Raw genomic sequence first — 27,850 nt, forward strand, 5'->3', positions numbered from 1 at the left:
ACTGGGCAAAATTACTAAATTGAAGTGTGAGTATAATTCTCTGCTTAGCAAACAAGTTTGCCTTCAAATCACTAAGTGTAAGCAAACATTGTTTGAATTGGGTGATAAGCCTCATAGGCTACTTGCAAGATTACTTAGAAAAACACAAGCATCACAAACTATACTATCAATCAATAACAAACATGGGTGGACCACTAGAAACCCTCAACAAATAAATGATTGTTTTGGAGATTTTTATCGTAATCTTTATAGCTATAAAAGTTCTGTGAGTCAGTCATTAATTGAGGACTTTCTGGAAAAGTGTAATCTCCCAAAATTAGATGATGAGGCAGTTGCAGATTTGGAGGCGGACTTCACATTAGATGAGATTAAGACAGCTATTCAACAGATGTCAAATAATAAGGCCCCTGGGCCAGATGGTTTCGGAGCAGAGTTTTATAAAGCTTACACCTCATTGCTAGCCCCTCTAATTTTGCGTATGTTTAACTATTCAAAATTGTCTGTCTCTTTGCCAAGTTCATTGCATCGTGGTGTAATCTCATTGATTCTTAAAAAAGATCGCGATCCTGTGTCTGTCTCGTCCTATCGGCCTATATCTCTCCTTTCTGTTGAGACCAAGATATTAACAAAAGTTTTATCAAACCGCCTCAAAGATCATATTGCTAAACTTATACATCCAGATCAAATAGGGTTTATCCCTAACCACTACATTTATTTTAGTTTGCGTAGCTTATTTAATCTCATATATAGTCCTGCTAGGTGTTCAGATGATTCTGTGGTAATAGCTTTGGATGCTGAACAAGCTTTTGATCAGGTCGAGTGGCCGTATTTGTTTACTGTATTATCCAAATTTGGATTTGGTGATTCTTTTATCAATTGGATTAGAATTTTGTACTTTTACAGGGCCTTACTAGATATATACAGTCCTTCATCTGATACTTTTAGGGAGCAGTGGCAGGAAGAACTGGGGGTGGATGTTACTGATGATGTTTGGCAAGAGTGCATTAAGAATATATATTCTAGCTCTATAAATGCTAGACATAATCTGATCCAATTCAAGGTTGTGTATAGGTTGCATTTTTCTCCCACTAAAGTGAAAAAAATATATAAGAACGTTTCAGCCCTCTGTGTTAAGTGTTCAAGTGATCGAAGAACTTTATCTCACCTTTTCTTTCAATGCCAAAAACTACAGCTTTTTTGGAATCATCGGTTTGATTTTCTGACCAAAGCCATTGGCAGGGAGGTCCCATGTATCCCCTTTGCAGCATCGCTCGGGGTGTCTGAACCAGGATGGGTAAGGGACAAGACAGAGACGCAGGTTGTGTCAATGACTACACTTGTGGCTAGAAAGCTGATACTTCTCTGCTGGTAGTCTGATAAACCTCCTACCTTTGAAATGTGGTTGAGAGAATTTGAAAATGTACTCCACCTGGAGAAAATTGAGTTTACCTTGTCTAACCGAGAGAGTGTTTTATAAGATTTGGCAACCAGTCATTAGCTTGAAGAATAAACTTAAGTGAAATGTACTCAGTTTTAACATTTATGTATGCTGTATTACCACCTTGTTGACTTGCTGTCCACCTTCTATTGTGTTCTCTTGAAGGTGATTGTTGTATACTGTTCAATTATAAAATCAATACAAAATATATTGAAAATTTTTTTAAAAAAGGTGGTGCAAATCAGCAGTGTGCAGACTGACAGTGAACAATTATGAGTTATGAGGTATATTACTGAAGTACATTATTGTTGTTGTTGTTGTTAAGTGCTTGTGCAATGATGTGTAGAGATATGTAGATATATATATTTCAGTTTGTATGTAAACTCTGGCCCTGTGCGGACTGAATAAAGTCTAAAATAAATTCAAAAATGTGACCTAAAAAAAAGAGAATGTTGCATATAATTTAATGTTTGCTTGATGCATAAAGTTAAAAGATCAAAACTAATAAAACAAGTTTTAAAAAGAGACTTTTTCATTTGATTACATTTTGTATGATGGATTATGCAGAAAAAGTAGAATTGGGCTGAAAGATCTATTGCTTTATTACCTATTTAGGGGATAAATAAAGTAACTAAGTAACTAATTATTTTTGAAAATAAGTCATCAGTAAAGTAACGGGATTACTTTTTTTGGGAAGTAATCAGTATTTAGTTACTGAATACTTTTTTCAAGTAACTTGACCAACACTGGACGTCACAGTACATGCGATTGATAAGTTGCTACAACAAGGTGGTGGTGCCCAGGACAGAGTTCACAAAGCAGCAGGTGAAATCATGGTGGCTGCGTCTATCTTTTAAGTACAGTCTATGCTGTTATAGACTTTTTTTCTCCTAACCACACCTCAACCTTTATATTTAGGTTTCATTATTGCTGGTCTGCTGCTATTATTCACTTAACAAATTTTCTGCTGATGTGTTGGGTGGCTCTATATGTGTATTTATTTATTTTTTATTTAAAGTCTAATTTTGGCATTTTTCGAATTAGCTGAATTACACCACAGTAATTAGGCGCTCCACTTGGAAGTGCAGAAGTACCATTAAGTGCCCGTGTGGTGAATCACTGATCTACAGTATATTTAGTAAAAATCCTGAAATGTACTCGGCCAACTTTTTTTTTTTTTTAAATTGAGTCACAAGCTAGGTGCAAATCTCTGTGTAGGTTTGTTGTATAACGGTTTCTTTCTGAACAGTCATGCACTCCCATCCCTGTATGTACTGCATACATGTCCATGTGTGAGAAGGAGCAAGATCATGTGTGTGCTTGGTTTAACTGGTACAAAACGTGTGATTCATAGCTGACTCACACACTTGACTCCCACAGAGGCACACTTTTCACAACAACAGGCGAGCCAAACTCCCACAAACACCCTCTTTCTCTCTGTCATACGCACACGCGAGTAATAAAGCTAGATTTTGCACTGACTTCTGGGATGTTCAAGAGTCCTATAAAAGAGCCGGCCCTCCCAGTCGGGTTATGTGTCATCTGTTCCAAGGGCTCTAAAGCTTCGGTAACAATAAAAGCCAGACGAATGCTCGCTCTGTTCCCGGGATTTGTAAATTCAGGATGTTAAGAAGAAAAAAAAAGAAAAAGAGAAACAGCAGTTAAAAGTGAGTTTATTATCGGAAAGTTGCCCATTTGAATCCCAGTGTCATCTGGGAAGATTTTGCAATGGGGAAATAAACTAAAGAAATTCTTCCTGTAAATACAGTTTTGCTTCTTGTTGAACGCTGTTTGAATATTACATCTACTCCAAGTCCTCCCCATCACATCAGTCAGTAATTAGGCAAGATAAAAATAACTCCCCCATCCAAGAAGAAAGAAGAAAAACAAAACAAAACTCATGCATGAAAAGTCAGTGGAAGAATCCACGTGAAGCAAGGAGAATGGAACTTTGCTCTAGGCAATGCAAAGGCAAAGAAATTAGTCTATCTTTAGAAATGTAATAATCAATAAACAGAACACCAATCTGTGTCAAGCTGCATGGCAGTACACCCAGAAGCCTCTGACTTTCAGTTTCCATTTTATTAATAAAAAAGTTTCAACCAGAAAACTCAAATATTTTAATATAGTTTGGGCACAAATGCATCAACAGCAAATTCAAAACAACAGATTTGGCAAGAGAATGGATGGATGGATTTGGCATACAAAGAAGGACAGTTGTATCTTACTTTTACTGCTGGCATCACAGACAGGTTGGAGGTCCATTTAGCAAACATAATAATAAAGAGGAAGCCAAGAGGTCCAAAAACAGTTCGAAACTCACGGATCAGTCAAAACTCTGGCCTGACTGATGGGCTGAGAAAATAGGAAAGGTAACAAACATAAGCATGGCTGTATGTTAGGTGAGTAATTAGTGGATGGGGGGCACAGTTTGACAGAAGACTGGTAGGAAGAAAAATGGAGGAAGTAGAACAAGGTGAACAATTTCAAAATTAAACAGGATTTTTTTTTACATTTATGAAGCCACTTCACAAGTTCGTCAATTTTGCCATCAAATGTGCTTTAATAAGCTTTCTCTCTGCAAGTTTCAAATCATCATGGCTTTATTAACAGCTCACTCCCATGTGGCCACAATAACATTATCTCTGCTCATTCTAGCCATGCTAGTTCACATTAGACATACTGTTCACACTACATATACTAACTAGTACATCTTTACAATGATAAAAAGTAGACAGAGCTCCCACCACACAGCTAAAACTGTCATAAATCCCTTTTTTGTTTTAGCACTTCTTCTTATTTAGAAACATCAGGACCAGCTCATCATCATTTGTTGTCAACTCCATTTTATTTCGCAGTCCATTTTTTGAGGATTTTCCACACAAATGTAACACTTTCGGTGTCTACATACGTTAAAATACAAATCACTATGTGAACATTTCTGAATTTTGTGTTGCTTTTTTGTATCACGATTGGTCTGTGATGGCCTTTAGAAGGCATATTCCTTCATTGCCCAAAGTTTTATGAAGACTCCTCCTTCATAAAAAGAAAAAGTAAATCTTTGATTTTAGGCAGCGGTAGACAGAAGAGAGTGACTCATTTATAGCTGGAAACCACTGCTTTCACCAGCTGCTGTGTATCTACCTACTGTAGCTATTAAAGCTAGCATTAACTCCACTGGTTCTCCCTGGCTGCCTTTTTTGTCTCCAGCAAATCCTTTTTAAAAGACAACTAGCAAAAGTTTTTTTAAATATGAAACCTGTTTCTATTTTTTCATTCTATTTGTTTTTATTTATTTATTTTTATCCATAATGGAAAGGCTGAAACTATATAACACAGGGCAGTGAAGTCTCCGTTAACGGTCCATGTAGAGCACTATTACAAGCCTCTATCTCCATCTGCCAGTTATTCGATTTAAAACTATTGTAATGCAATTGTACCAAAGTGTTTGCATAAATTAGTAGCTATTTAAAAAAGGGGGCTTTTTAAATGTCACATTTTGATTTTATTTTTCTAATTTGTTATGTTAATATTGTGCTTGATTGAGTTAAGAAATCATTTAGCAAAACATTAATTGATGCAGTGAATGTCACTGAGCATTACCGCTGCTTCAGTACATGCCCTGAACCAGAGCTGATTCGTGCCGTTGCAAATTTCAGAAGCTTGCTTGAACTTTTCAGCCTCTGAGAGAACAAAACAGTTGAAATGATTTCCCCGAGAGCCGCATATTCACTCTGGATTTATTTTTTCTGATGTAAGCTCAGTACTCGTGAGCCTCACCTTAAGCCGAGACATATCAAGCCCACAGACCCAAAATCCACTGATCCTAAAGGCTGTGACTATCACTCTGGCAGCTTTCTCTCATGCCAAGTGGTGTCATCAGATGTGCTCGCATGCTGTCACGCCAATTTCACTGCTGATTTCCAAGTCTAGCGACCAAATTCATGCAAGGGAAATGAGGTGAAATTCTCCCCATCTCAGTGTGTGACCAGATGATAACATAACACGACGTGGGCAAAGATTCCCAGCATTCCCATCAATGTGGCGAAAGTGCTCACGTTACTGTTGAAGTGCACCACTCCCATATTGTTTTAGTATCTGTCGTGCCAATGCTGCACTGTTGCCAAGTCAACAATACCCAGACCTTTTGGCCCCTTTGGCATATGTGATCTGTACATGTTACTGTACACACACACACATACACACACACAGAAGCACGCTATCATGTTTCCCTCTGTCGCCACAGACACACCCGAGAGACCCGGCATGAACTGAATACCACACTAAGGCATGGCATGTGTGTGTGTGTTGCTGCAAATGTCCGAGGACTCGGGTGGAGCCTTCTGTTCAGAACGGGTGTGCTCGTCTGTCAGCTGTTGTGCACAGACGGTCTGAGACGAACAAGTTACCATCCTCCCACACGCTCACACACACACACACACTCAGACGCACATATAAAAACATGCCATATGCACATGACCAACCAATAACCCATCCAACAACGTGCCTCCAAGAACTGACACAGTGCATCATGTAAATACATTTTTGCTGCCATTTCAATAAGCATTTTATTGCCACATGAGTCAATGGTCTCCCTGACCTGCTTTTTGTGCATCAAACAGATATGATGAATAACAATTATTACTAATATTAGTTATCATTAGTCATTTCTCAAAGTGCATTTGAAAGGCGGGCTGTGTTTTGTGATCTGAGTTTGAGAAAACAGGGAGCGATGATGCATCTTGGCATTAAAGCAGGGGAAAAAAGGCTTGAAGAAGCTGGAAACGGTCAATAGGTCAAATTTAAAGGTCATTCAGTAGGTACTTAAGGATTCTCATGTTTGAGTTTTTTATAATGGCCTGTTTGGAAGATTGATGTTGGCATTTTTGATGCTAATCTAAGGTCACGACTTCAAATTTTGAAAAGACCTTCACTGCTAGAACAGCTTAACATGTAGAACAATATGTACAAAAAATATGTAAGACAGAAAAGGAAGTGAGTCCCTAAAACTAACTTGTTTCATCATCTCAAACGGAAGCATTTTTTTTTTATTATACTTCTATATAGGATTGTATCTTTATGGAAATATAGTACGTTCCCTATATAGAGCTTCCGTAGCAATCAACAGGGAATATTTGCCAAAAGTTTCTGTCATCAAATTAAGTGCATTAAATATTAAATAGCTTCATTCCATAACCATGATGTCATCTGACAAAACAACTATAACTGCAGGTTAAAAATTTTGCCTATATTTACATATAAACTCATCACTTATATAGAAAGTTACAAGTAACAGATGGTATTTCTTACTTCTTCTTACTATGTGTGGAAATAAACCACAAGAGCCATGTTGCACGTGTGCAAAAAACATCATTCACCTGAGCTGCTGCTTGTTACTCTGCTGCTCGTGCACTCTGCCTAAGCTGAAGCAGAGTTCACAAATCTTCTTCTCCTTTAAAAGTACTGATAGTTTTTTTTTTACTACTTTCGTTTTAACATTTATAATTTTTCCTAATCAGAAATGTAAATTAGCGTGTGAACAGCAGCCTACCAAGACTGAGTCAGACACATTGATGATACCCTTACAATCCTCATAATCCTTATAAACCTAACACTAGGCCTTGGCGTAGCCCCCACTTTCTGAAACAAGTCTTTCCACATCCATTTAAAGCTACTTCCTTCTGATTTGCTGCCCCTTCTCAGTGGAAGGTTCAAACAGTCTGGGCTGTTGAACATAAATGAAATTGTGACCATGTTTAATATGAGCATCCACCATTGTGACAGAAAAAAGAAAAGCACAATAGTTCCAATTTAATTACAGTTACAGCTGGTTTGGGGTACAGGGGTCTCGAGGGTGAGAAGGGTTAAGACAATTCTTCTTCTCGACCATCAGCGAGTCATTTGTGTTCTGCTCCAGACCTCATTTCTGCTCTGTAAGGTGCGGGGTTAGTGAACCATCACCATTGCAGTCCACTGTAACTGCTGTGAAACCATGCTGAACATGTCAGAGGTGCAAACTGCAGACGTTTTACAAGCTCCTTTATTGCCTCGCTCTAAAACAGAGATTTTGGGTGGAGTGAGAGTTTAATGATAAAACCCTCACTTCTGTTTTAGAGCCCCATAAATCACCGCAAAGCTCGGCTGTGAGCCGTGTTTAGCGTTAAAACATTGACAGCTACCATATGATAGAAGAGTTGATTAACACTAAAGTTAAGAATTATAACGGACTTTAATTTATCAATGACTTAACAAATTGGATGGACCAATTTAAAAAGTCCTGTATGACCTTCATATATTTTTTTGTATTTTAGCCAAAGTGATCAGTTTCTACAAAGCACTTGTCCCTATTGCACCAAAGTTGGCCATTAATTCAAATTAAATTAGTTATTCACATATTAAAGTGATTAATGGACTGGTCTTTAGCGTGGTCTCCTCCTGGTTTTGGGGAAGCTGGGCCAGTATTATTCATGCATTCAGAACCTAAACAAGTTATTTCATGAGAATTAAATGAAAAGTTGAACAAATTATTATTGGTGCAGACAACCTGAGCCTAAAGGGACAGTAACTTTAGAAACACCAAAGCTGTAACTTGTTTACCCTTCATGTTTAGAAGCGATTAAATGATCATACATCAAAACAGAATTTGGAATACGTCACAATGTCTGCAACGAGCTGCAGCCAAAATAAGCCGTCACACTGTGTGGGATCTGGGAAATGCACAGTAGCCATTTCTTTTTGTGTGCAAGAGAGTTTTACAATGCTCACACAGGCCCCTGGGTACAGACCTAATCAGCCCGGCTACTGAATTATGCATGACGATAATCTCTAGTCTGATCACTCCAAGGTATCACCAGCACTCTTATAAACAAAACGTAATTACATTTTTGGATAAACACTCAGGCTTAAAGTTTTGCGCTTGTGTTTAACTTGTGTCTTTTTTTTCTTAAAGATGCTGTTCTGTTGCTCTGTATTCACCGATCTCATTTTAATAGCTCTAAAGTCGACAGGAATTACATCTTTAAAGTTACAACCAGTCTGCAAGAAACAGTGATGTATGTGATTAGTGTGCATGTGGTGCATTGCAAAAGCTCTGCATGGGTCATAATTAGCAGCCAAAGATGCAGATTTGTTTAACCCAAGGTGCAACGCTTCTTGATTCAACAAAAAGAAACAAAACTTATTTATTAAGGAGCTAATGTCAAAATAAGAGCCTGTGAAATGTTTGCATTAGCATTATAGCTATGTTCAATAGTGAGATAGACAGCATTTTACTGCTTGTTCACACCAAACAAAGTGAAGCCAAAATATCCTAAAAGCACGCACTGTTCCTTTGTGATTTTTGGTACATCATCTGCAACCAGAGTCAGCAGTAACCCTGCGGGTGGTGACGTGATATCGAGCTCGCACCTCCTGCCTGGGCCAAAATGTGAGCACACACAGAGATGCACAAAACAATGACACAGAGGGACGTGATGCTGCTGAAATGCTGCAAAGTTGGTTAAAAATATGTCTCTGAGACAAGAGCTAGAGCTAGAACTATCTAGTGTGTCAAACACAGATCTACTGTATATGCATATTTGCTACCTGATATGTGCCGATATGCAAACTTTCCTCCACAGAACACAGTGGCAACAAAATCCTTTGCGTAACTTAGATAACCAAACGGAGATAGCGCTATTTCTAAGTGTCCCCATTAGTAGGAAGACTCCATATCACATCTGAGTAAATAGTGACACTGAGTCAAGCAGTGACTTCAGAATAAGCTGCAAATGAGTTAGTGAAATAGATTGTTTGTTACATAGGAGCATTTTGGGAATTGTCCCCGGAAAGTCTTTAGGAATCACATTTTTTTTTAAATACAGGTGATTGGTTGAACAAGATGACTGCCACAAGTTACATCCACTGGATAACTTCAACCAGTCCTATGAGCCATATGCAGAAAGCACAGACTGTATATAAGAGATGGATAAATATAACAGTTCTGAAAAGTGAGATATTTGCCAAAGAGCCTTGGCTCATCTGTTATTAGCATGAGAACTGAAAAGCCTGATGGTTGTAGGTGCAAATGATTTCCTGTATCTCTTTATTTTACAGCGAAGAGAGGGAATCTTCCAGTACTGATGTCTTTTGTTCCAGTGGTTGATGTTACAGTGGCTTAAGCTGTATTTTATATTATCCATGAATCAAAGCAGAAACACCCCTCAGTTCCTCAGAAAACACTTTCTGATGAATTCGTAATCTCAAAAGCTAGTTTGGTATTCATTTTGGAAATTGTTGACCCCATTAGATGCAAAAAGGAGGATATAGTAATATAGTAGGGTGGGACAAGTTAACAAGTTGCTACCATTGGAGCGGTTTGCCTGTGTTTCTCAGACAGATTCACCCATCACTCTTCAAACACCCAGATGGCAAAGCTTGAAGCTTCAGAGTGGGGCCTCCCTTATCACAGGGTGATGGCACCAGAGCTACATCCATCCTCTATATACAGTCTGTTTGCAAAACACTCTGTGACTTAATTCTTGGGAAGTGTTTACAAAAGGCAGATTGGTTGAGCCATCTGCCTGCCACCTTCTATTATGGGCTAACTAACCTCCGAATCATTCAGATCAATGAACCACAGGAGAGCGACACCTAGCGAGCAGTCAGTATATTCTTGCCATGTTTCACAGTTTGGCATCTATCCCTGTCTACCCTCACACCTTACACATGCCTGCAGCTGTGACCTTCACGGCTAGTAGATTCTCACAAGATGTTGATTAGTTGAACTAACAGGTGTGCCATTTGAAACTAAGCAGGATGAATTCTGATGTATTCCCGATTTCGCCTGAAGCAGCCTGAGGAGGTAAGCAGTCGATCTGCCCCCTTTCCCCCTTTCAAAAGTTTCTACACCCGCCCCTGCTCTAAGCAAGGAAGTTTGTTTCTCCTGCTGTCACTCTCTCACACATTACATCATTGCCCACTGATCATCAGGTGCCTGGCTGATGCATCGGCACACACACACACACCTCCCACACAACAAATCAACTTGTCAGCCTCTTATCTCCCCTGCCTGAATGTCCAGTCGTGATCAGAGACAGTATTTGTGTGTGCGGGTCCGTGTGCGAACGCGTTCCAGCTGTGTAATTTAAAAATGAATCGTGTGCATAATACGTGCGCGTGTCTGTATCGTTGTATTTATGTGTGTGTGTGCGTGTCTGTGCGTGTGTTTCTGCTGCCCACCTTTCATCCAGTCCACCACCTGGCTTGTGCTCCATTTGCTCACTGGCTCCATCACCAGCGCCATCGAGGAAACTTTGCGCTTACTCTCCGTTGCGCGCAAGCAGTGGCGTTACCCCCAGAACAAGGCTCTGTGAGGCGGTTACACCTCCCGCCCTCCTCCACTCCCCTCCCTCTCTAATTTCCTCCGCAGCCAGGTGACTACTTTTTTTTATTTTTTACTTTGTCCCTCTCTGGTCCTGGTCCCGCTGCCTCAGTATCAGCCCTGTGTCGTCTCCCGTTAACGCAGTGGAGCCCTCAGTGCGGGACAGCCCGGGTGTGTGCGCAGCGGAATCCGGCACATTCCCCTGCTCGAGCCGGTCTGACTTGTGTCGCCTCTCTCTGTTTCTCTTCTCTCCCTTCTTCCCAGTGCGCTAGTCCGCTCCTGCGCTCCGGTGTGTGTGTGTGTGTGTGTGTGTGGTATTGTAAAGAGAGCGAGAGAGAGGAGTGTATGTAGGTGTGTGCGCAGCCGCTCCGTTACCGACAGCAGCAGTGTAGGATAGATAAGTCACACCGGACTTAAAGCCGGCAGCATCTCTCTCTCTCTCTTTTCCAGATATGATTAATCCGTGCACGCGCTCTGTGGGTGGCTCCGCGCGCACGTCAGTGTATTTCCCACCGGAGCGATAGTCATGCAGATATGATTGAGGGAGGAGATATTCTCAGAAGATATTTAATAAGAACGTGTCTTCGATAGAGAGACATTGTGTTACATACAGAGAGAGGGAGAGTCAGCATGGGGTACCTACACACTTTCTGCTCCAGCTGCTGTGTGAGGAAACTTAATGAATCCTCAGCCAACCGCTCCACCTCCACTCCAAAGATCGTTTCACTGCCCCCTCAAACCATTTATCTTTCTCTCTGCCTTGAAATCCTCCATGTAGATGTTGAGCACACACTTGTTTTACATTTACACCATATTTGCTTGACTGGAAGAGTACAAGACCTACACTTTTTTAAATAAGTAAATATAGGTTGTATGTGGGTTAAACTGGAACATTTAAATTAACATTATACAAATTGATTTATAGTCTTTATTTTGACTCTTGCAGCTGTTTCTTTGCAGTGTTCTTAAAACTTGTTCCTGGACAATTTCAGATAATCTTAAAGAGAGTGCAGGTGAGGCTGGAAACACTTCAAGCATGATCTTTTTCCAAGTTCTGAGACATTTCTGCTCCAGACAAATTACAGTAGTGGATTTGTTTAGGGACAACTCCACCAATGCAGAACCAGGAGCAACACAGCCTACATCCTTGCTAATGTGTAACTGAATTAGATTTCTTAGTAAGTAAGTTTATTCATAAGTTTAAAAAACAATTAATAAATATATTGACATACAAAATATATGGGCAAAAGTTTATGTGCAATGCAAGACAAGCTTAAGACAAATCGAACATGAAAGCCTGCTCTAACACGCTAATCCAGTCCTGAATAAGCATAGATACCACCTCAAATAGTGTTGGGATCAGTTATTCTTAGTGGTTTCCATGACTGGTTTTATTTGTCCAAGTTCTCATGTAGCCACATTTATGCCTTCATCGAATTGCAATGTAACTGGTGGTTTCATCAGAGGGCATTTCCAAGAGCACAGAACCTCAATGTGAACTCTTCTGTGTGTTTCCTTAAATAAAGAGGAAAGTCAAGCACACAACCTGGAAAAACAAGTAAGTGAAAACCATCTTCAAATAAAACCATATAAAACTGTAAAACATGAATAGATCTATAAAACCAAAACTTTTCTGGTAGAAAAGCACAGTTAGTTCTGTTACTGGCATCTATGTAGAAGCCAGTGTACTCCGGTCCCAGCCCTTAATTCCATCAGAAAGGCCATCAGGCATAAAATTTCAGTCAAGCATGTGGCTCATAAAGAGATGTTGGTGTGATGGAAGAGGATGCTAGGTATAGGTTGAAATGGGGTGTGATGGAGATAGATGATCCTCTTTGGCGACCCCTACAGGAGAAAGAAGAAGAACTAAAATGCAAGAAGTGCTTAAAACTGAAAAAGGAGAATTTTCCAGAAAGAGTTTACATACAAGTAGGTAAAATCTGTCATGAGGTATTCTTTTATTTCTACCTTTAGGGTGAGCTGATTGCTTTATATCCTTTCTTTAGTTTATCTTTTAGTTTAGTTTTATTTTAACCTTAATACAGATCAGCTGACTGTGACAAGCTTGTGCAGTAAAAATTTAATGTCCTACTCCGGATTTTGCTGGAAACTGGAGGAATTCATTCTTTGGTGTTGTTACTGGAGTCACAAATGAAATTATTAAATCTAATTATTAATTTAGTAATTACATTGTATTAGTGCCAGATATCTACCTACATAACTTTCCAACCCTTTACAAGTGCTGTGCACGCTCATTCCAGCTATAAAGAAGTGCTGGATGATCTGATTCACTGCTGCCTCACCTCCTACTGTAGGCTGACGTTTGCACATTCACTGAAGACAACCAGTGAGATGAGAGTCAAGATTTCGTAACGCAACAGAGACATCTGCTGGTGAAAAGTGTAACTGATGTGGATTAAAAGCGACTTACTGGCTGACTTACTGGAAGCCCGACAAATGAAAGAGAAAAACTGCAGAAGTTGGTGGAAAAATGAGACAAATTAATGTCACCACAAGGAAATTTCCCCTTTTTCAGTTTCCCCTCTTAGTTCTGTCTCATTTGTATTGTTCACACTCCCATGTGTTTACCTAGAAAAATGAAATAGTCAGACTACTGAAAACTGAAAGCACGAGATTGAAATTCATGTAACAACATTATCGGATTAAAATTCTAATTACTTTAATTAATTAAAATACTTAATTACTTACTTACTTGATGATGCCCTTCAGTATCCATCTAGGGAAAACAACTACCTGAGCTTGGGTAGTATTCACCTATACATTCATATACACTTACACACAGGACAGAGTCAAGTCACAACGTGTAGGTTTAAGTTTGAGTAGTGACATATTTCTATCATTTGGACCCAGTAAGTGCCAGTGCCTCCTATTAATTTGAGAAGATCTGACCTGAGTAAGTTTAGTATCTTAGTCTTGTGAAACAGCCTCTAAATATCTGGGATGAAGTTCATTAAAAGAGTTTTATCTTCAAAGCAGTATTGTTCATAGTTTATCTTTTGATGCTTTACTGTGAGTTTCTGTTCTGTTGTAAGGTGATAGCAGAATATCATTCAGCTAAGGATCTACAGATTCACACAATGAGGATGAGGAAGTGAAAAGGGGAATATATGCTCATGAAAAAAATGCACACACTAAAGCACTAATGTCCTTCAGTCTAGTTTTGAAAAACTCATGGCTTATCATATTTTATACACACAATACACCCTCATATTAATACACATGTAACATGTGACCTATAATAAAACACAGTATATTGTTATACTATTATATAACCATTTTGAAGCAGCCAAACTGTTGTATGTCAATTCACTTCACTTCATTTTTATTTATACAGTGCCAGATCACAACAATGATTCAAAGCACTCCCATTCAAGATCATCTTCTCCACCATGACCAGTCAGTTTTCAGTGCTACTGCACATTTTTTTAATTATCTCTTGGAGGCACATACACATGGAGAACAGGTGAAAACATACCATGTAGTCATTCTTGTTTTACAGTTAGTGCATTGTAATGTAAAGGAGTTCACCAATTTTCAAGCAAATGCTTCTAAAATTTTCAGAATAATGCTCCTCGACATGCAAGTTTGTGAATATATCATCATATACAAATATATAGCAAATAATAACATACAAACATATGGAGAAATCCCGTATGCAAGGGGAAAGACTTAAAATGAGTATAGGATGCCTACGATCTTTGGACACCCAGTTAGCATTAAAACCGGCATTGATTCTTTCATGGAAATAACTACATTGGCTCAGGCACACTTCCAGAAATTATTGTCTGTGAACACAGCTCACTATGCCATCCACAAATCCAGATTAAAGCCCTATCATGGAAAGAATAAGCCATATGTGATCCAGAAACACCACTGTCTTCTCTGGGCCAAAGCTGGGTGGAGCAAAAGTGCATTTAATATTTTATTTCAAGCTGTATCAGTTAGCCTTGTCAAGCAGCTAACTGATACATGTACAGTGTTTTAGCATAGAATTGTAACAGTGTAGTCCCCGTAGAACACAACAACACATTAAAAGCAAATTAAAACATTAGCGGTGGATGGTGGTTATGAATAACCACTGAAATATATCTACTGTCAATGGAAAGAATTATTTTTGGAATCTGACACCTGTTTTATGGCAGAATATTAATTTTCTTTTAATGAAATAATTTTATATCACTGTTAAATTAGAGGTAAAAGACCTGCAACAGCAGCAACTGCAATGAATTCATAGAGTGAAAATATACAAAACACCACTGTCTGACAGTGCTAAGTAGGCACCATACCCTGGACTGAGGATGGGGGATTAAGTTCCTCAAAATACTGCGATGTCATTGGCAGCACAATATGACAGTGAAAATAAGAGTGGCCTTCATAACTTATATTTTTTTCCACAATCAAAACTCGCATAATTCACTACAAGATCATGACAGGAGCAAGAGTCTGGCCATTCCTCGTCAGGACAGCTCTGGATAGACGGATAACACACTATGACCAAATGAATGTGTGGTACATTGTTTTGTTAAGTAACTGCGTGGCCTTCTCAAACCTGTTTGCTTTCCTGCTATTTTTCATCATTCTTCCATCTCCCCTCATGCCTCTCACCCTGGAGACTTTGGTTCTTTCTTTTGTTTTGGATTTATTGGATTAACTTTATTGGATTATTTTGCTGTAGCCACTTTTCTGTAGCCTCACTGTCAAAACTTATTTTGCTAAACAAGTCTTTTTTCAGCCTCACTAAGTTAATTAAATGTCTTCTTTTCACCTTACCATATTAGAGTAATCTATACAAAAATACACCTAAAATTCCCACAAAATCTGAAATGCCATTATTTAGTTACTAATACTGCTTTGTATTTTTATTCTTTCTGACTGTATTACATTTAGGTTTAAATGAAAGGTAATATGCTTTCAATGTGGCCTTTTGTTTTTTGTTTCAGTCTTTCTAAAAGCTGCAAGGGAAAGTAAAAGTGTTAGTCTCCAGACATGGACGCCCAAGTCCCAGCATCCCAGCACTACAGTTAAGTTTTTGGTCCAAAAGTCTTTCCATGACACAGTTTGTATTTTTTTTTTCTCTGTACACCAACACAGCCAGCCATATTACCTCATTACACTGGAACTCTTATACCGCCTCCAGACCCTTCAGAATGGAGAATCAATGATTGTCACAGTTCTCACAGGTCCTTTCACTTCCTTCCAATTGGTCAAAAAAGAGACAGAGGGCACATACGACATGCAGATGAAAAGTGTCTCGAGACACAGAAAGCATTTCCTTTAGAACAGAAGGACTGTTTACACCAATGTGATGTCGTAAGTATAAGAATACAGTATTTACAATGAAGATTATTCCTGTTGCTTTAGTTTTAGTTTGATCTAAATTATGCTGAGTATACATACATAAAGTAATAAGAAGTGACATTCTCTAAGACATGAAAATCTGATTTTTGAGGTATTTCCATTTTGTTGTGTTGTTTACTATTCATTTGTATGATTTTTTTTTTTAATTCTCAGGATTATCTGTGATATTTAAGCTTACTGTACGACTGTACATTACATTTCTGGTTGGTTGGATTAAGCTTTCCTGCTTGTTATTTTAAAATGGATCTTGGAATGGATGAGGAACAAAGCAATTTAGAAAGAGGAACAAAATGTTGCAAACCAGACATTATTTTCTTGACGCTGAGCATCATCAGTTTCCTTGTTCCTGTTGAAGGATTTTCTTTGAAGACTTGCAGAATCAGCTACAGTACAGCCATATGTGTCGGAAGTAAACTCAGAGCTGTTCCTGAAGATATTCCCTCAACTGTGACAGGCCTCGATTTAACTTCTAACAGAATTTCAACAATACATGCATCAGACTTCAAAGATCTACTAAATTTGACTAAGTTAGACCTTAATATCAACAACATTTCACAGATAGAAAGCGGTGCGTTTGCCAATCTAAGTTCTCTTGAGACATTAAATCTAAATAATAACAAACTTGTTACACTGGGAGAAAATGTTTTTGATGGCTTGAGTTGCCTCATTGAGCTAAGAATTAATCAAAATCGCATTAAACAAATGGCATCCACATCTTTTAAGTCCATGACAAGTTTAAAACTTCTGGACATTTCTCATAACAAACTGCACCACATTACAAAAGTTCAATTGATATTGCAACATCTGCCACATCTACGGGAGCTGGTAATAAGCAACAATGATTTAACCACTTTTCAGTCATTTGAACTGACAAACAAATCATTAGAACTTCAGTACCTTGATTTGTCGAAAAATCCCCTCGCAGTCTTCAGGATCACTGCCGATGTTTTTCCAAATCTCACCTGGTTTAAAATTGGGAGCCCAGCCAAAAAGAAACAGATGATATGGGACGTGCAAAACAAGACATTTCTTAGTCGTGTTACTACTCTTGACATTAGTGAGCTTCATTTGGGTCTTGGGGACATGGAAAGGTTGTTAGAGTCAGTGAACTCATCATTAACTATTCTGAGAATGAATGCAATGACACATAACCTGACCACACTGATCAACATTTCCTGCACCATCCCAACAATGAGGACTCTGCAGCTTCGAAGCAATAAGCTCAGCTTTGTTAATGCATACTTGTTTAAGTTGTGTATTAATGTAACTGAGTTAGTTTTGACAGACAACAAAATAAAATACATCCATGATGATGCTTTCAGATCCCTTAAAAACTTAAGGATTTTAACGCTGAGTAAAAACAGGCTTCCACTGGTTCCAGCTGCAACAAGGAATCTACCAACTCTTTCAGAGCTGGATCTCAGCACCAATAACATCAGCACACTGGACTGCCATGATTTCACCAATCAGACAAAGCTCAGAAAGCTTTATCTTTATCAGAATTCAATCACAGCTCTGAAACCATGTCTTTTCAAGGATTTAAAAGGATTACAAACTCTAAAATTACAGACAAACCAAATAACTAAATTGAACAGTGCTTTCAAAGAACATTTGCCTGAACTTAGATACCTGTATTTAAATATAAACAAACTCACTGCTATCAAAAAGGATGAATTTAAAGGCTTACATTCCCTCCTGAACTTGTCATTACACGAAAATAAAATAGAAATTGTTGATCATAAGAGTTTTGTAGGACTGACAAATCTTACCTGCCTTTATCTACAACGGAACTCTATTAAACAAGATAAACTACAAAAAGGTATTTTCAATCCTCTGATTAATTTAAGAAGACTTGATTTGAGTGAAAATCACATCAATTACAATGAAAGTAGAAATTTGCCGGATCCTCCATTTTCTCAGCTGTCCCATCTAGAGGAACTGCTTGTTTTTTCACAACACCACAGGTTGCATAGTTATCTGCCTGGGAACTTTTTGCAAGGTTTGACCAGTCTTTTGAGTTTCAAAGCCAGGAATATCCGTATTGCGTCTCTGGACAAAGACACCTTTGTTTACACGCCACAGCTGCAATTACTTGAACTTTCTTCAAATGAACTTAAAGAACTCCCTTCAGATCTGTTTTTCCCAATTCCAAACCTTAAAAGCCTTTATATATCCAGGACAGCTCTTTACTCTCTAGAGTTCCTTAAAGATGCCAACCTCACAAAGCTGGAGTTTCTACAGGCAAGACAGAATTTATATCCAGTTATCCGCAAAGAAGATATAAAATCCCTACCAGCTCTGACTTATCTGGACCTTCAGGGCAATGGATTCACCTGCAACTGTGATAACAGCTGGTTTCTCTCGTGGGCAATAAATGACAGCAAAACTCAAGTTTATGATGCATATAACTTTATGTGCAACTATCCACAAGAATTCAAAAGTAAGAAGCTGTTGGACTTGGACACCCGCTTCTGCTCAGTTGACATGGGCTTTATTTGTTTTCTCTGCACCACATGTGCAATCCTATGCTTGATAGTGGTGTCCTTCACTTACCATTTTATGAGATTGCAGCTCGTCTATGCCTATTACCTGTTCATAGCTTGGTTCTTTGACAAAAAGCACAAAAACAAGAAAACTCCTCATCAGTACGACGCCTTTATCTCCTACAACACCCACGATGAGCCTTGGGTCATTGACAAGCTCTTACCAAAACTGGAAGGAGAACAGTGCTGGAGACTGTGCCTACACCATCGAGACTTTGAACCAGGTAAGACTGCAGGCTTGAATTCAAAGTTAAATGGTGATTTTTTGACTTGAAAATGTCTCTCAGTTAGCCTGTTTTTGCCCATCACTTCATTCCAGATTAAAAAAAACTATATATAGAGCAATTAAATCTAGAACATTAGTTTTGGTGATCCTCAACCTACTTGTCCAACAAAGTTAACATTTTCTTTCTTTTATTTTCTGTTTTTCACATTCAGACACCCTAGTAACTACATTTTAATTTGTTAACACTACTACAGTAGCTTTGCATGGCCTCAATCAAAGGTTTATCGGTGTCAGTTCAATTAGGGGAGATCATTTGAAAGTAATGAACATGATTCATTGATACAGTAAAATTAATCAGTGTATTTGGTGATTAAACATCAGTGACCTGTCATGGAAGAACAGAATCCCATTAGTGACAGGATTCAGGGCAGGGCCCCCTGGAGTCTAGGTACTGGTGTTTTTCCTCTGAGAGATTTGGGCAAGGTCGAGATAGGGAGGAGGTGGGTTGCACGGAACAGAGTCTGAAAGGAAGACTGGTGTTGAGCATAGGTTTAAACCACACAGAGCGGTGGTTGACTGGTTCAAAGAATGCAAGCAAGAAGATCAGGTTGCACAATAAGGATATCAGTATTGAGAGTGGCAGTGTGGGAAAGTTGTAGTGATGCAATAAACAGACTGGCAACCCAACACCCAGGACAGCAGGCAGAAGCATGACAGCAGATCTTCCTTATTTAAGTTGCATACAGTTTAATTTACATTTTAAAAATTGCTATTATAAAATTTACCATTAATTAAAGGTCAGTGGCTTTACAGCAGTGATGCCAGACAGTATAAAAGCTCTGGGTTTGAACCCGCTAGCTCGGGCCTGTCTCATTGGAGGTTTCCTGTAGCACCCTCAAACATTGACGTAGGATGTAGAGTTATAAAAAAGGGTTTATTCTGGTCTTGACAACCCATGAGAACAGGTCGTGGACGAAAACAATAAAACAAAAAACATCACATCAAAATGCACTCTTGTACTTGGTGCCAATCAATCAAAAGTCCTTAATAACAGAAAATAAAACATTTAAAGTACACAAACCTTGTTAGCTGACATCCAGGAGGGACTAAATAGTCCTTTGTAGCCTTATTGTCTTATTCTGCATCTTTTTTCTCACTTATTTCTTCTCTTTTTCTAACTTTGAACATTACTTTCTCCATGTGTGGAGCTAACCATAAGCTGCAGCATGCAGACACCATGTGTGCTAGCAAAAGAGTGGCTGGGTGGAGACCCAAACTGCAAACAACGCTACCCTCCATAGTTCACCACCAGAGGGTGCAAAAGAGCAAAATCTGGACATACAGCTCAACAAAACATCAAATGCAAAAGATCTTTACATTACCTGTTCTTCCTATGCATGTGTGGATTCTTCAACGTCTCCCACATTTCAAATACATACATTCAAATTCACTTTAACTAATAGGCCTCTGTGAACTAAAAAATGTATGGATAGATAGATAGGTAGTGAGACTACCTAACAGCAGATACCTGTTGGAGTACTTTTGATAAAAGTTGTCATTGTTGTGCTTGAAATTGCAAACGTTGTTTTGAACTGCATGTTCAGATATTTTTCTTTCCCTCCCCTACATCTAGGATGGTGGGGGATGCTATTAGCTATGGTGTTTAACTGCAGACAATTGCATGTAAGGTACTGGTTCGCTTATTTAGTAAGGAATGTTTACTTCCTGCCATTTATGGGCTCACCTGTGCTTGTATATGGTGGACTGTTAAAGGAGTTAAGCCATGTACAGGGAAGATGACCCTTTTATGACCAGCAGGAAGTCACATATACAGAGACACACATGCACACACGCACACACACACAGTGCCTTAGCTTTTATGACGTACCATATGGGTTTTACAATGGTTGTGTGTCACTGAATAAAAGGCTGCGAGGGGATGCTGGTTTTTAGGAATTGGCTGGGATCAGGGGAGGAGCTTTCAGTTCCAAGATCCTGATCCGACCGGCTTCCCTTGCAAGTTGAATGGTCTGAGCTCTAAGTGTCTTGCTTTGTTCATGGGGATAAGTCTCTGAGTCAGCGAGTGCAGACCTAACAATACCTCAAGATACTTTCATATGTACTCCGGAGGGTGTCACCACAGTACTTACATGACCTACTGAGGACAGCCACTGAGTGTAACATTTTCTCTTCTCAGGGAAGCCCATCATAGATAACATCACGGATGCCATTTACGGAAGCCGGAAGACCATTTGTATTATCAGTCACAAATACCTTGAGAGTGAATGGTGCTCCAGAGAGATCCAGACAGCCAGGTAACCTGTTGGCTCCTTCAGGCAATGTATCGTACATACAGTGGTATGTAGTGTGACTTTGTAGTGTATCTAGACTCATGTGTAGATACACTACACTTAATTAAGACAAATATCTAATCATCCAATCACAAGTCAAGCATTTAATCATGTAGATATGATCAAGCTGAAGTTCAAACTGAGCATCAGGAGGAAAAGTGAGTGAAAGTGGCATGGTTTTTTATTTGAGTGTTTCAGAAACTGCTGATCTACTGGTATTTTTCCCACACAACCATCTCTGGGGTTTGCAGAGAAAGGTCTAAAAAGATAAAATATCTATTGAGTGAAAGTTTTCTGGGTAGAAATGCCTTGTTGATGGTCAGAGGAGAATGAGCAGACTACTTTAAGCTCATATGAATTGAACAGTAACTCAATTAACCACTTGTTACAAACAAGATATGCAGAAGAGCATCTCTGAAGGCACAACACATTTGGCATTAAAGCACATGGGAGTAAGAAGAATTTGAACTAATTTGATTGAAAACACTCATTTTGTCCCTCTGCGAATTATTAACTTATCATGGTGGAGGGCTCCGTGTGCCCCAGGAATCCCAGGGGCTATGTCGTCAGGGGCTTCTTTTGTCCCCTAGTAGGGTATCCTATGGCAAATTGGTCCTGGGTGAGGGACCAGACAAAGAACAATTCAAAAACCCCTATGAGCAGAAGATCGAGGTAATAGTTCACCCTGCCGTGATAGGGTTACGGGAGCCCCACCCTGGAGCAAGACCCAGGAAGGGTGCCCAAGGGCATCTGAAGGCTGGGCCTGGGGCATGGGGCCCGGCTAGCCACAGCCCAACAGAGGTACATGGGCACACCCTCCAAGTGTGTGTGTGTGTGGGGGGGGGAGTCCCTGGCAGACTGATCCCTACCTACCGAGATTAGTGATTGGGACATGCAATGTCACCTATCTGGTGGGGAAGGAGTCTGCACTAGTGCGTGAGATTTAGAGGTACTGGCTTTTTATTTCCAGGGGTCACCTCAATGCATTGGCTTGGGCTCCAGAACCAGTCTCCTGAAGTGACACTGGGCTTTGTCTCACTCTGGACTTTCCCTAAGTGAGAGGCGGCAGGCTGGGGTGGGTATGTTAGTATCCCTGTCAGCTTGCTGCCTGTATACTGGGTCTTGGAATGGGTCCTGACTGTCATTTGCGGTCATGCACCGAACAACAGAGTACCCAACCTTCTTGGAGACTGGGGACGTTGAATGGACTACAGGGAGTGCAGAATTATTAGGCAAGTTGTATTTTTGAGGAATAATTTTATTATTGAACAACAACCATGTTCTCAATGAACCCAAAAAACTCATTAATATCAAAGCTGAATGTTTTTGGAAGTAGTTTTTAGTTTGTTTTTAGTTTTAGCTATTTTAGGGGGATATCTGTGTGTGCAGGTGACTATTACTGTGCACAATTATTAGGCAACTTAACAAAAAACAAATATATACCCATTTCAATTATTTATTTTTACCAGTGAAACCAATATAACATCTCCACATTCACAAATATACATTTCTGACATTCAAAAACAAAACAAAAACAAATCAGCGACCAATATAGCCACCTTTCTTTGCAAGGACACTCAAAAGCCTGCCATCCATGGATTCTGTCAGTGTTTTGATCTGTTCACCATCAACATTGCGTGCAGCAGCAACCACAGCCTCCCAGACACTGTTCAGAGAGGTGTACTGTTTTCCCTCCTTGTAAATCTCACATTTGATGATGGACCACGGGTTCTCAATGGGGTTCAGATCAGGTGAACAAGGAGGCCATGTCATTAGTTTTTCTTCTTTTATACCCTTTCTTGCCAGCCACGCTGTGGAGTACTTGGACGCGTGTGATGGAGCATTGTCCTGCATGAAAATCATGTTTTTCTTGAAGAATGCAGACTTCTTCCTGTACCACTGCTTGAAGAAGGTGTCTTCCAGAAACTGGCAGTAGGACTGGGAGTTGAGCTTGACTCCATCCTCAACCCGAAAAGGCCCCACAAGCTCATCTTTGATGATACCAGCCCAAACCAGTACTCCACCTCCACCTTGCTGGCGTCTGAGTCGGACTGGAGCTCTCTGCCCTTTACCAATCCAGCCACGGGCCCATCCATCTGGCCCATCAAGACTCACTCTCATTTCATCAGTCCATAAAACCTTAGAAAAATCAGTCTTGAGATATTTCTTGGCCCAGTCTTGACGTTTCAGCTTGTGTGTCTTGTTCAGTGGTGGTCGTCTTTCAGCCTTTCTTTCCTTGGCCATGTCTCTGAGTATTGCACACCTTGTGCTTTTGGGCACTCCAGTGATGTTGCAGCTCTGAAATATGGCCAAACTGGTGGCAAGTGGCATCTTGGCAGCTGCACGCTTGACTTTTCTCAGTTCATGGGCAGTTATTTTGCACCTTGGTTTTTCCACACGCTTCTTGCGACCCTATTGACTATTTTGAATGAAACGCTTGATTGTTCGATGATCACGCTTCAGAAGCTTTGCAATTTTGAGACTGCTGCATCCCTCTGCAAGATATCTCACTATTTTGACTTTTCTGAGCCCGTCAAGTCCTTCTTTTGACCCATTTTGCCAAAGGAAAGGACGTTGCCTAATAATTATGCACACCTGATATAGGGTGTTGATGTCATTAGACCACACCCCTTCTCATTACAGAGATGCACATCACCTAATATACTTAATTGGTAGTAGGCTTTCGAGCCTATACAGCTTGGAGTAAGACAACATGCATGAAGAGGATGATGTGGACAAAATATTAATTTGCCTAATAATTCTGCACTCCCTGTATGTTCAGCACCTCCACTGCTGATTGATGCCTGTTGTGGTGGTCACAACTAAACCAAATGGTTGACACCAGAGTTAAAGGAAACCATCAGGCTAAAGAGGGAGTCCTATTGGGCTTAGTTAGGCTGTGGGACTTCGGAGGCCACTGATAAGTACCAACAGGCCAACCGGAACACAGCTCTGGTAGTGGCTGAAGTAAAAACCCAGGTGTGGGAGGAGATCATAGAGGTCATGGAAAAAGACTTTTGAACTGCCTCAAAGAGAATCTGGCAAACTGTCAGGTGACTCAGGAGGGGAAAGCGGTGCTCAACCTGCACTGTGTATAGTGTGGTCGAGTACAGCTGACTTTGACTGAGGACAGTAGATGGGCAGTAGAAGGAATACTTAAAGGACCTCCTAAATCCCACTGACACGTCTTCCTTAGAGGAATGGGATGAACAGGACAACTTATCTATCTCCGAGGTTGAGATCACTGGGGCAGTGAGGGCCGCTGGAGTGAATGAAGTTTGCCCTGAACTCCTGAAAGCTCTCGACAATGTTTCATGGAGATCAGGGTTTTGTAATCTGGATTGGCAAACTGAGATGGTGGTTACCATCTTCAAGAAGGGGAACTGGAGGGTGTGTTCCAACTACAGGTGGACATTCCTCAGCCTCCCTGGGAAAGTCTATACCATGGTACTGGAAAGGAGAGTCCCTTTTTTATTTGAACCTTGAATACAGGAAGAACAATGTGGTTTTTGTCCCGGTTGCAGAAAACTGGACCAGCTGTTTACCATGCACCCTCAAGGATGCTTGAGGGTGCATGGGAGTTTGCCACTTGGGTGGTCTCAGAATCTCATCTCTGCTTTTCGCAGCTGATGTGGTTCTGTTGGCTTCATCAGGTGACAGCCTCCAGCTTACACTGGAGCAGTTCGCAGCTGAGTGCGAATGGGAATCAGCACCTCCAATCTGAGGCCATGGTCCTCAGCCGGAAAAAGGTTTCGTGCCCACTCTGGGTCAGGGACGAGTTACTGCCCCAAGGGGAAGAGTTTAAGTATCTTGGGGTCTTGTTTACGAGTGAGGGGAGAAGGGAGGGGAGATCAACAGACTGATTGGTGCTGCAGCTGCAGTGATGTGGACACTGTACTAGTTCATCGTGGTGAAGAGAAAGCTGAGCATAGAAACGAAGCTCACAATTTATCGGTTGATCTACATCCCTACCCTCACCTATGGTCACAAGCTTTGGGTAGTGATCACAAGAACGAGACCCTGGATACAAGCAGTGGAAATAAGCTGTCTCCGAAGGGTGCCTGGCCGCTCCGTTAAAGATAGAGCAGTTCGGCCATCTGGGAGGAGCTTAGAGTAGAGCTGCTGTTCCCCCACATTGAAAGGAGCCAGTTGACATGGTTTGGGTATCTGACAAGGATGCCTCCTGGGTGAGGTGTTCTGGGCATGTCCTACCAGGAGGAGGCCCGGGCAGACCCAGGACACACTGGAGAGATTACATCTCTCAGCTGGCCTGAGAACGCTTTGGTATTCCCCTGGACAAGCTGATGGGGGTGGCCGGGAAGAGGGAGGTCTGGGCTTCTCTACTTAGGCTGCTGCCTCTGTGACCCAGCCCCAGATAAGCAAAAGAAATTGAATGGATGGATGGATGGATGGATGGATGGATGGATGGATGGATGCATTTTTGCTGGGTAGAAAGGGACAGATCTAGAGGTTTGAGTGACAACTCAGTTATAAGTAATAATAAAAATGGCATAATATAATAATATATTTAAAAAAGCTTTTTCTTGGAGCTCATTCTTTTCAAAACTGAACTTCTTTTTTTTTTATTACACTAATTTGTTTAGAAAATGTTCTGATAACTTTTTCAAATGAAATTTACAATTAGTTTTCATCACCTAATGAATTAACAGAAAGGCAATAATTCATATGAAGGAACTGTTAGCCAGCAATAAACAATTGGCATACTGTCACTGTAATTCTAGTTTAAGTTATATTCTTGGATTTGTTGTTCTTCACGATTTTGGTTCTCTTTATTGCGATATATATATTAGTTCCTTGGCTTTAGGTTTCTGTTACTTTGCCTTCCCAGTGTTCAACGTTTCATGTCTAGTCACTCTTGTATTCATGTTCCCCATGTCTCTTCAGTCATGTCTCGTTGCCTCAGTGTCAAATCCACATCTTTGTGAATGTTTCCTGTACTTTGATAGTCTCGTGTGCTATGTGAGATTTTTCAGTTTTGCTTCCTCCCAGTCTGGTTATGTCTGATTACTCCCAGATGTGCTCTCCTCCTGTGTCTAATTCCCTCCTTATTCGCTTGTGTATTTAAGCCCTGTGTTTTGCTCTGCCTGTCGTCATGTTGTCCCATGTGCTGTGACTTTTTCTGTGTTTTTTCACATCCCTGGTAATAGCTAGCTCCCTGTTTTCTAGTCTTTTAGTTCTTTGCCTTCCAGTTTAGATTTTGTTTTCGTGAGTTCCAGGTTTTGTTTGTTTTCTGCTTCAGCGCAATAAAAGTTGCCTCTTTGAGTTCATCCCTCTATTTCTGTCAGTCCTGCGTTTGGGTCCCGCCTGTCCCACGGCACTAAACATGACACATATTACGGTTCACTTCCCCATTTATGTGATTGCAGGTTTTCTAGAATCCTTATTGTTTTACCTAGTTATTTACCTTTCAATTTAAAAAAAACATTGATAGTAGTTTTTACCACTATATGGAACTTGATAAAATTAACAACAATTCAACGTTACCCACTACAGCAGTTTTTCCAAGGAAAATAATCCTACACCAAAAGTATAAACTCCAGCAAACTGCTGCACACGCCAGAATGTCTTTTGTCATATCTACAGCTGACACGTTACCTCTGCAGTTAATCCTCCATACTCTGAGGATTACCCAAGACATTTGCCTTGCTAGTCAGAACTGAATAATATTTGAAAAAGCAAGTATTGCAATTAACCTGTTTAGTGGCATTTAACCTGAACCTTTCAAACTGGCATGCATAAAACTTCTTAAAAAATTTTTTTCCAGCTTTTATTCTCCTCCTTAATGTGTTATTATTTGTTTTATTTTATTCTTTCGAATCAGTTTTGTGTCTTTGTCTTACAATGACTTCAGGAATTCAAGACATAAAGCACTTGAGTTTCTTTTTCTCCATCTTTAGTTTTCGTCTGTTTGATGAGCAGAAGGACATACTTATCCTGGTGTTTCTGGAGGACATTCCCAGCTATCTGCTGTCTCCCTACCACCGCATGAGGAAGATGTTGAAGAAGAAAACCTACCTGAGCTGGCCACGAGCTGCAGAGAACACAGAGTTGTTCTGGGAAAAACTCCGGCAGGCTCTAGAGACCAGTGAAAATCCAGAAGCGGAGCTGTTACTTCTCACTGTGTCAAACACGCCATGATGAAAAGGAAATATAAAGTAATTGTTTAGCAACAAGTGTAATTCATAGTTTTTGAGATTCATTTGCTTCAATACCAAAGGCGCAATACGTTTATTTGAAGTATACACCTTGTTGAACATTTTCACAGCGCTCAATTTTGGGGGTTTTTTTCTTTCCAATCAGTTTTCCTGTTGTTTAACAGAAATTGAATGTCACTTGAAGTGTTTGAAAATCAGTTGACCAGCTTGAATACAATCCAAGTTACTTAGTTACCGTAAGTTTTTGAGTGTCTGAGCTCTGCCATTTCACATCTGATAATAACAGATGCACATTTAATGTGCCTTGAAAAAAAGGTCAAAAGTCAGCCTCAGTGTGCTATCCGGTTGTTCAGTCTGACGTCACTAGCCGTGTCTG

The 27,850-nt window shown here is 40.1% G+C and overlaps 2 protein-coding genes across 2 annotated transcripts in view; one reads left to right on the forward strand and one right to left on the reverse strand.

Moving 5' to 3' along the window:
• The window catches only part of cnksr2a (connector enhancer of kinase suppressor of Ras 2a), an 86,155-nt gene extending 75,181 nt beyond the window's left edge, over positions 1-10,974 (reverse strand). The window contains exon 1 of the mRNA XM_080865960.1: positions 10,658-10,974. Within this exon, the coding sequence (XP_080722086.1) occupies positions 10,658-10,721 (64 nt within the window). The 5' untranslated portion in view covers positions 10,722-10,974. The remainder of the gene's footprint in view (positions 1-10,657) is intronic.
• A 5,444-nt stretch (positions 10,975-16,418) lies between these two features.
• LOC308386052 (uncharacterized protein) lies at positions 16,419-27,731 on the forward strand (the record flags this gene model as incomplete). Its single annotated transcript, XM_080865325.1, has 3 exons — positions 16,419-18,945; positions 21,145-21,262; positions 27,217-27,731. 3 exons carry the CDS (start codon positions 16,419-16,421, stop codon positions 27,455-27,457), a joined length of 2,886 nt encoding a protein of 961 aa, XP_080721451.1. The 3' UTR covers positions 27,458-27,731.
• Positions 27,732-27,850: the final 119 nt, after the last annotated feature.

This window comes from Rhamphochromis sp. 'chilingali' (genome assembly GCF_963969265.1).
Source record: "Rhamphochromis sp. 'chilingali' genome assembly, chromosome: 18".
Classification (NCBI taxonomy): Eukaryota; Metazoa; Chordata; class Actinopteri; order Cichliformes; family Cichlidae; genus Rhamphochromis; species Rhamphochromis sp. 'chilingali'.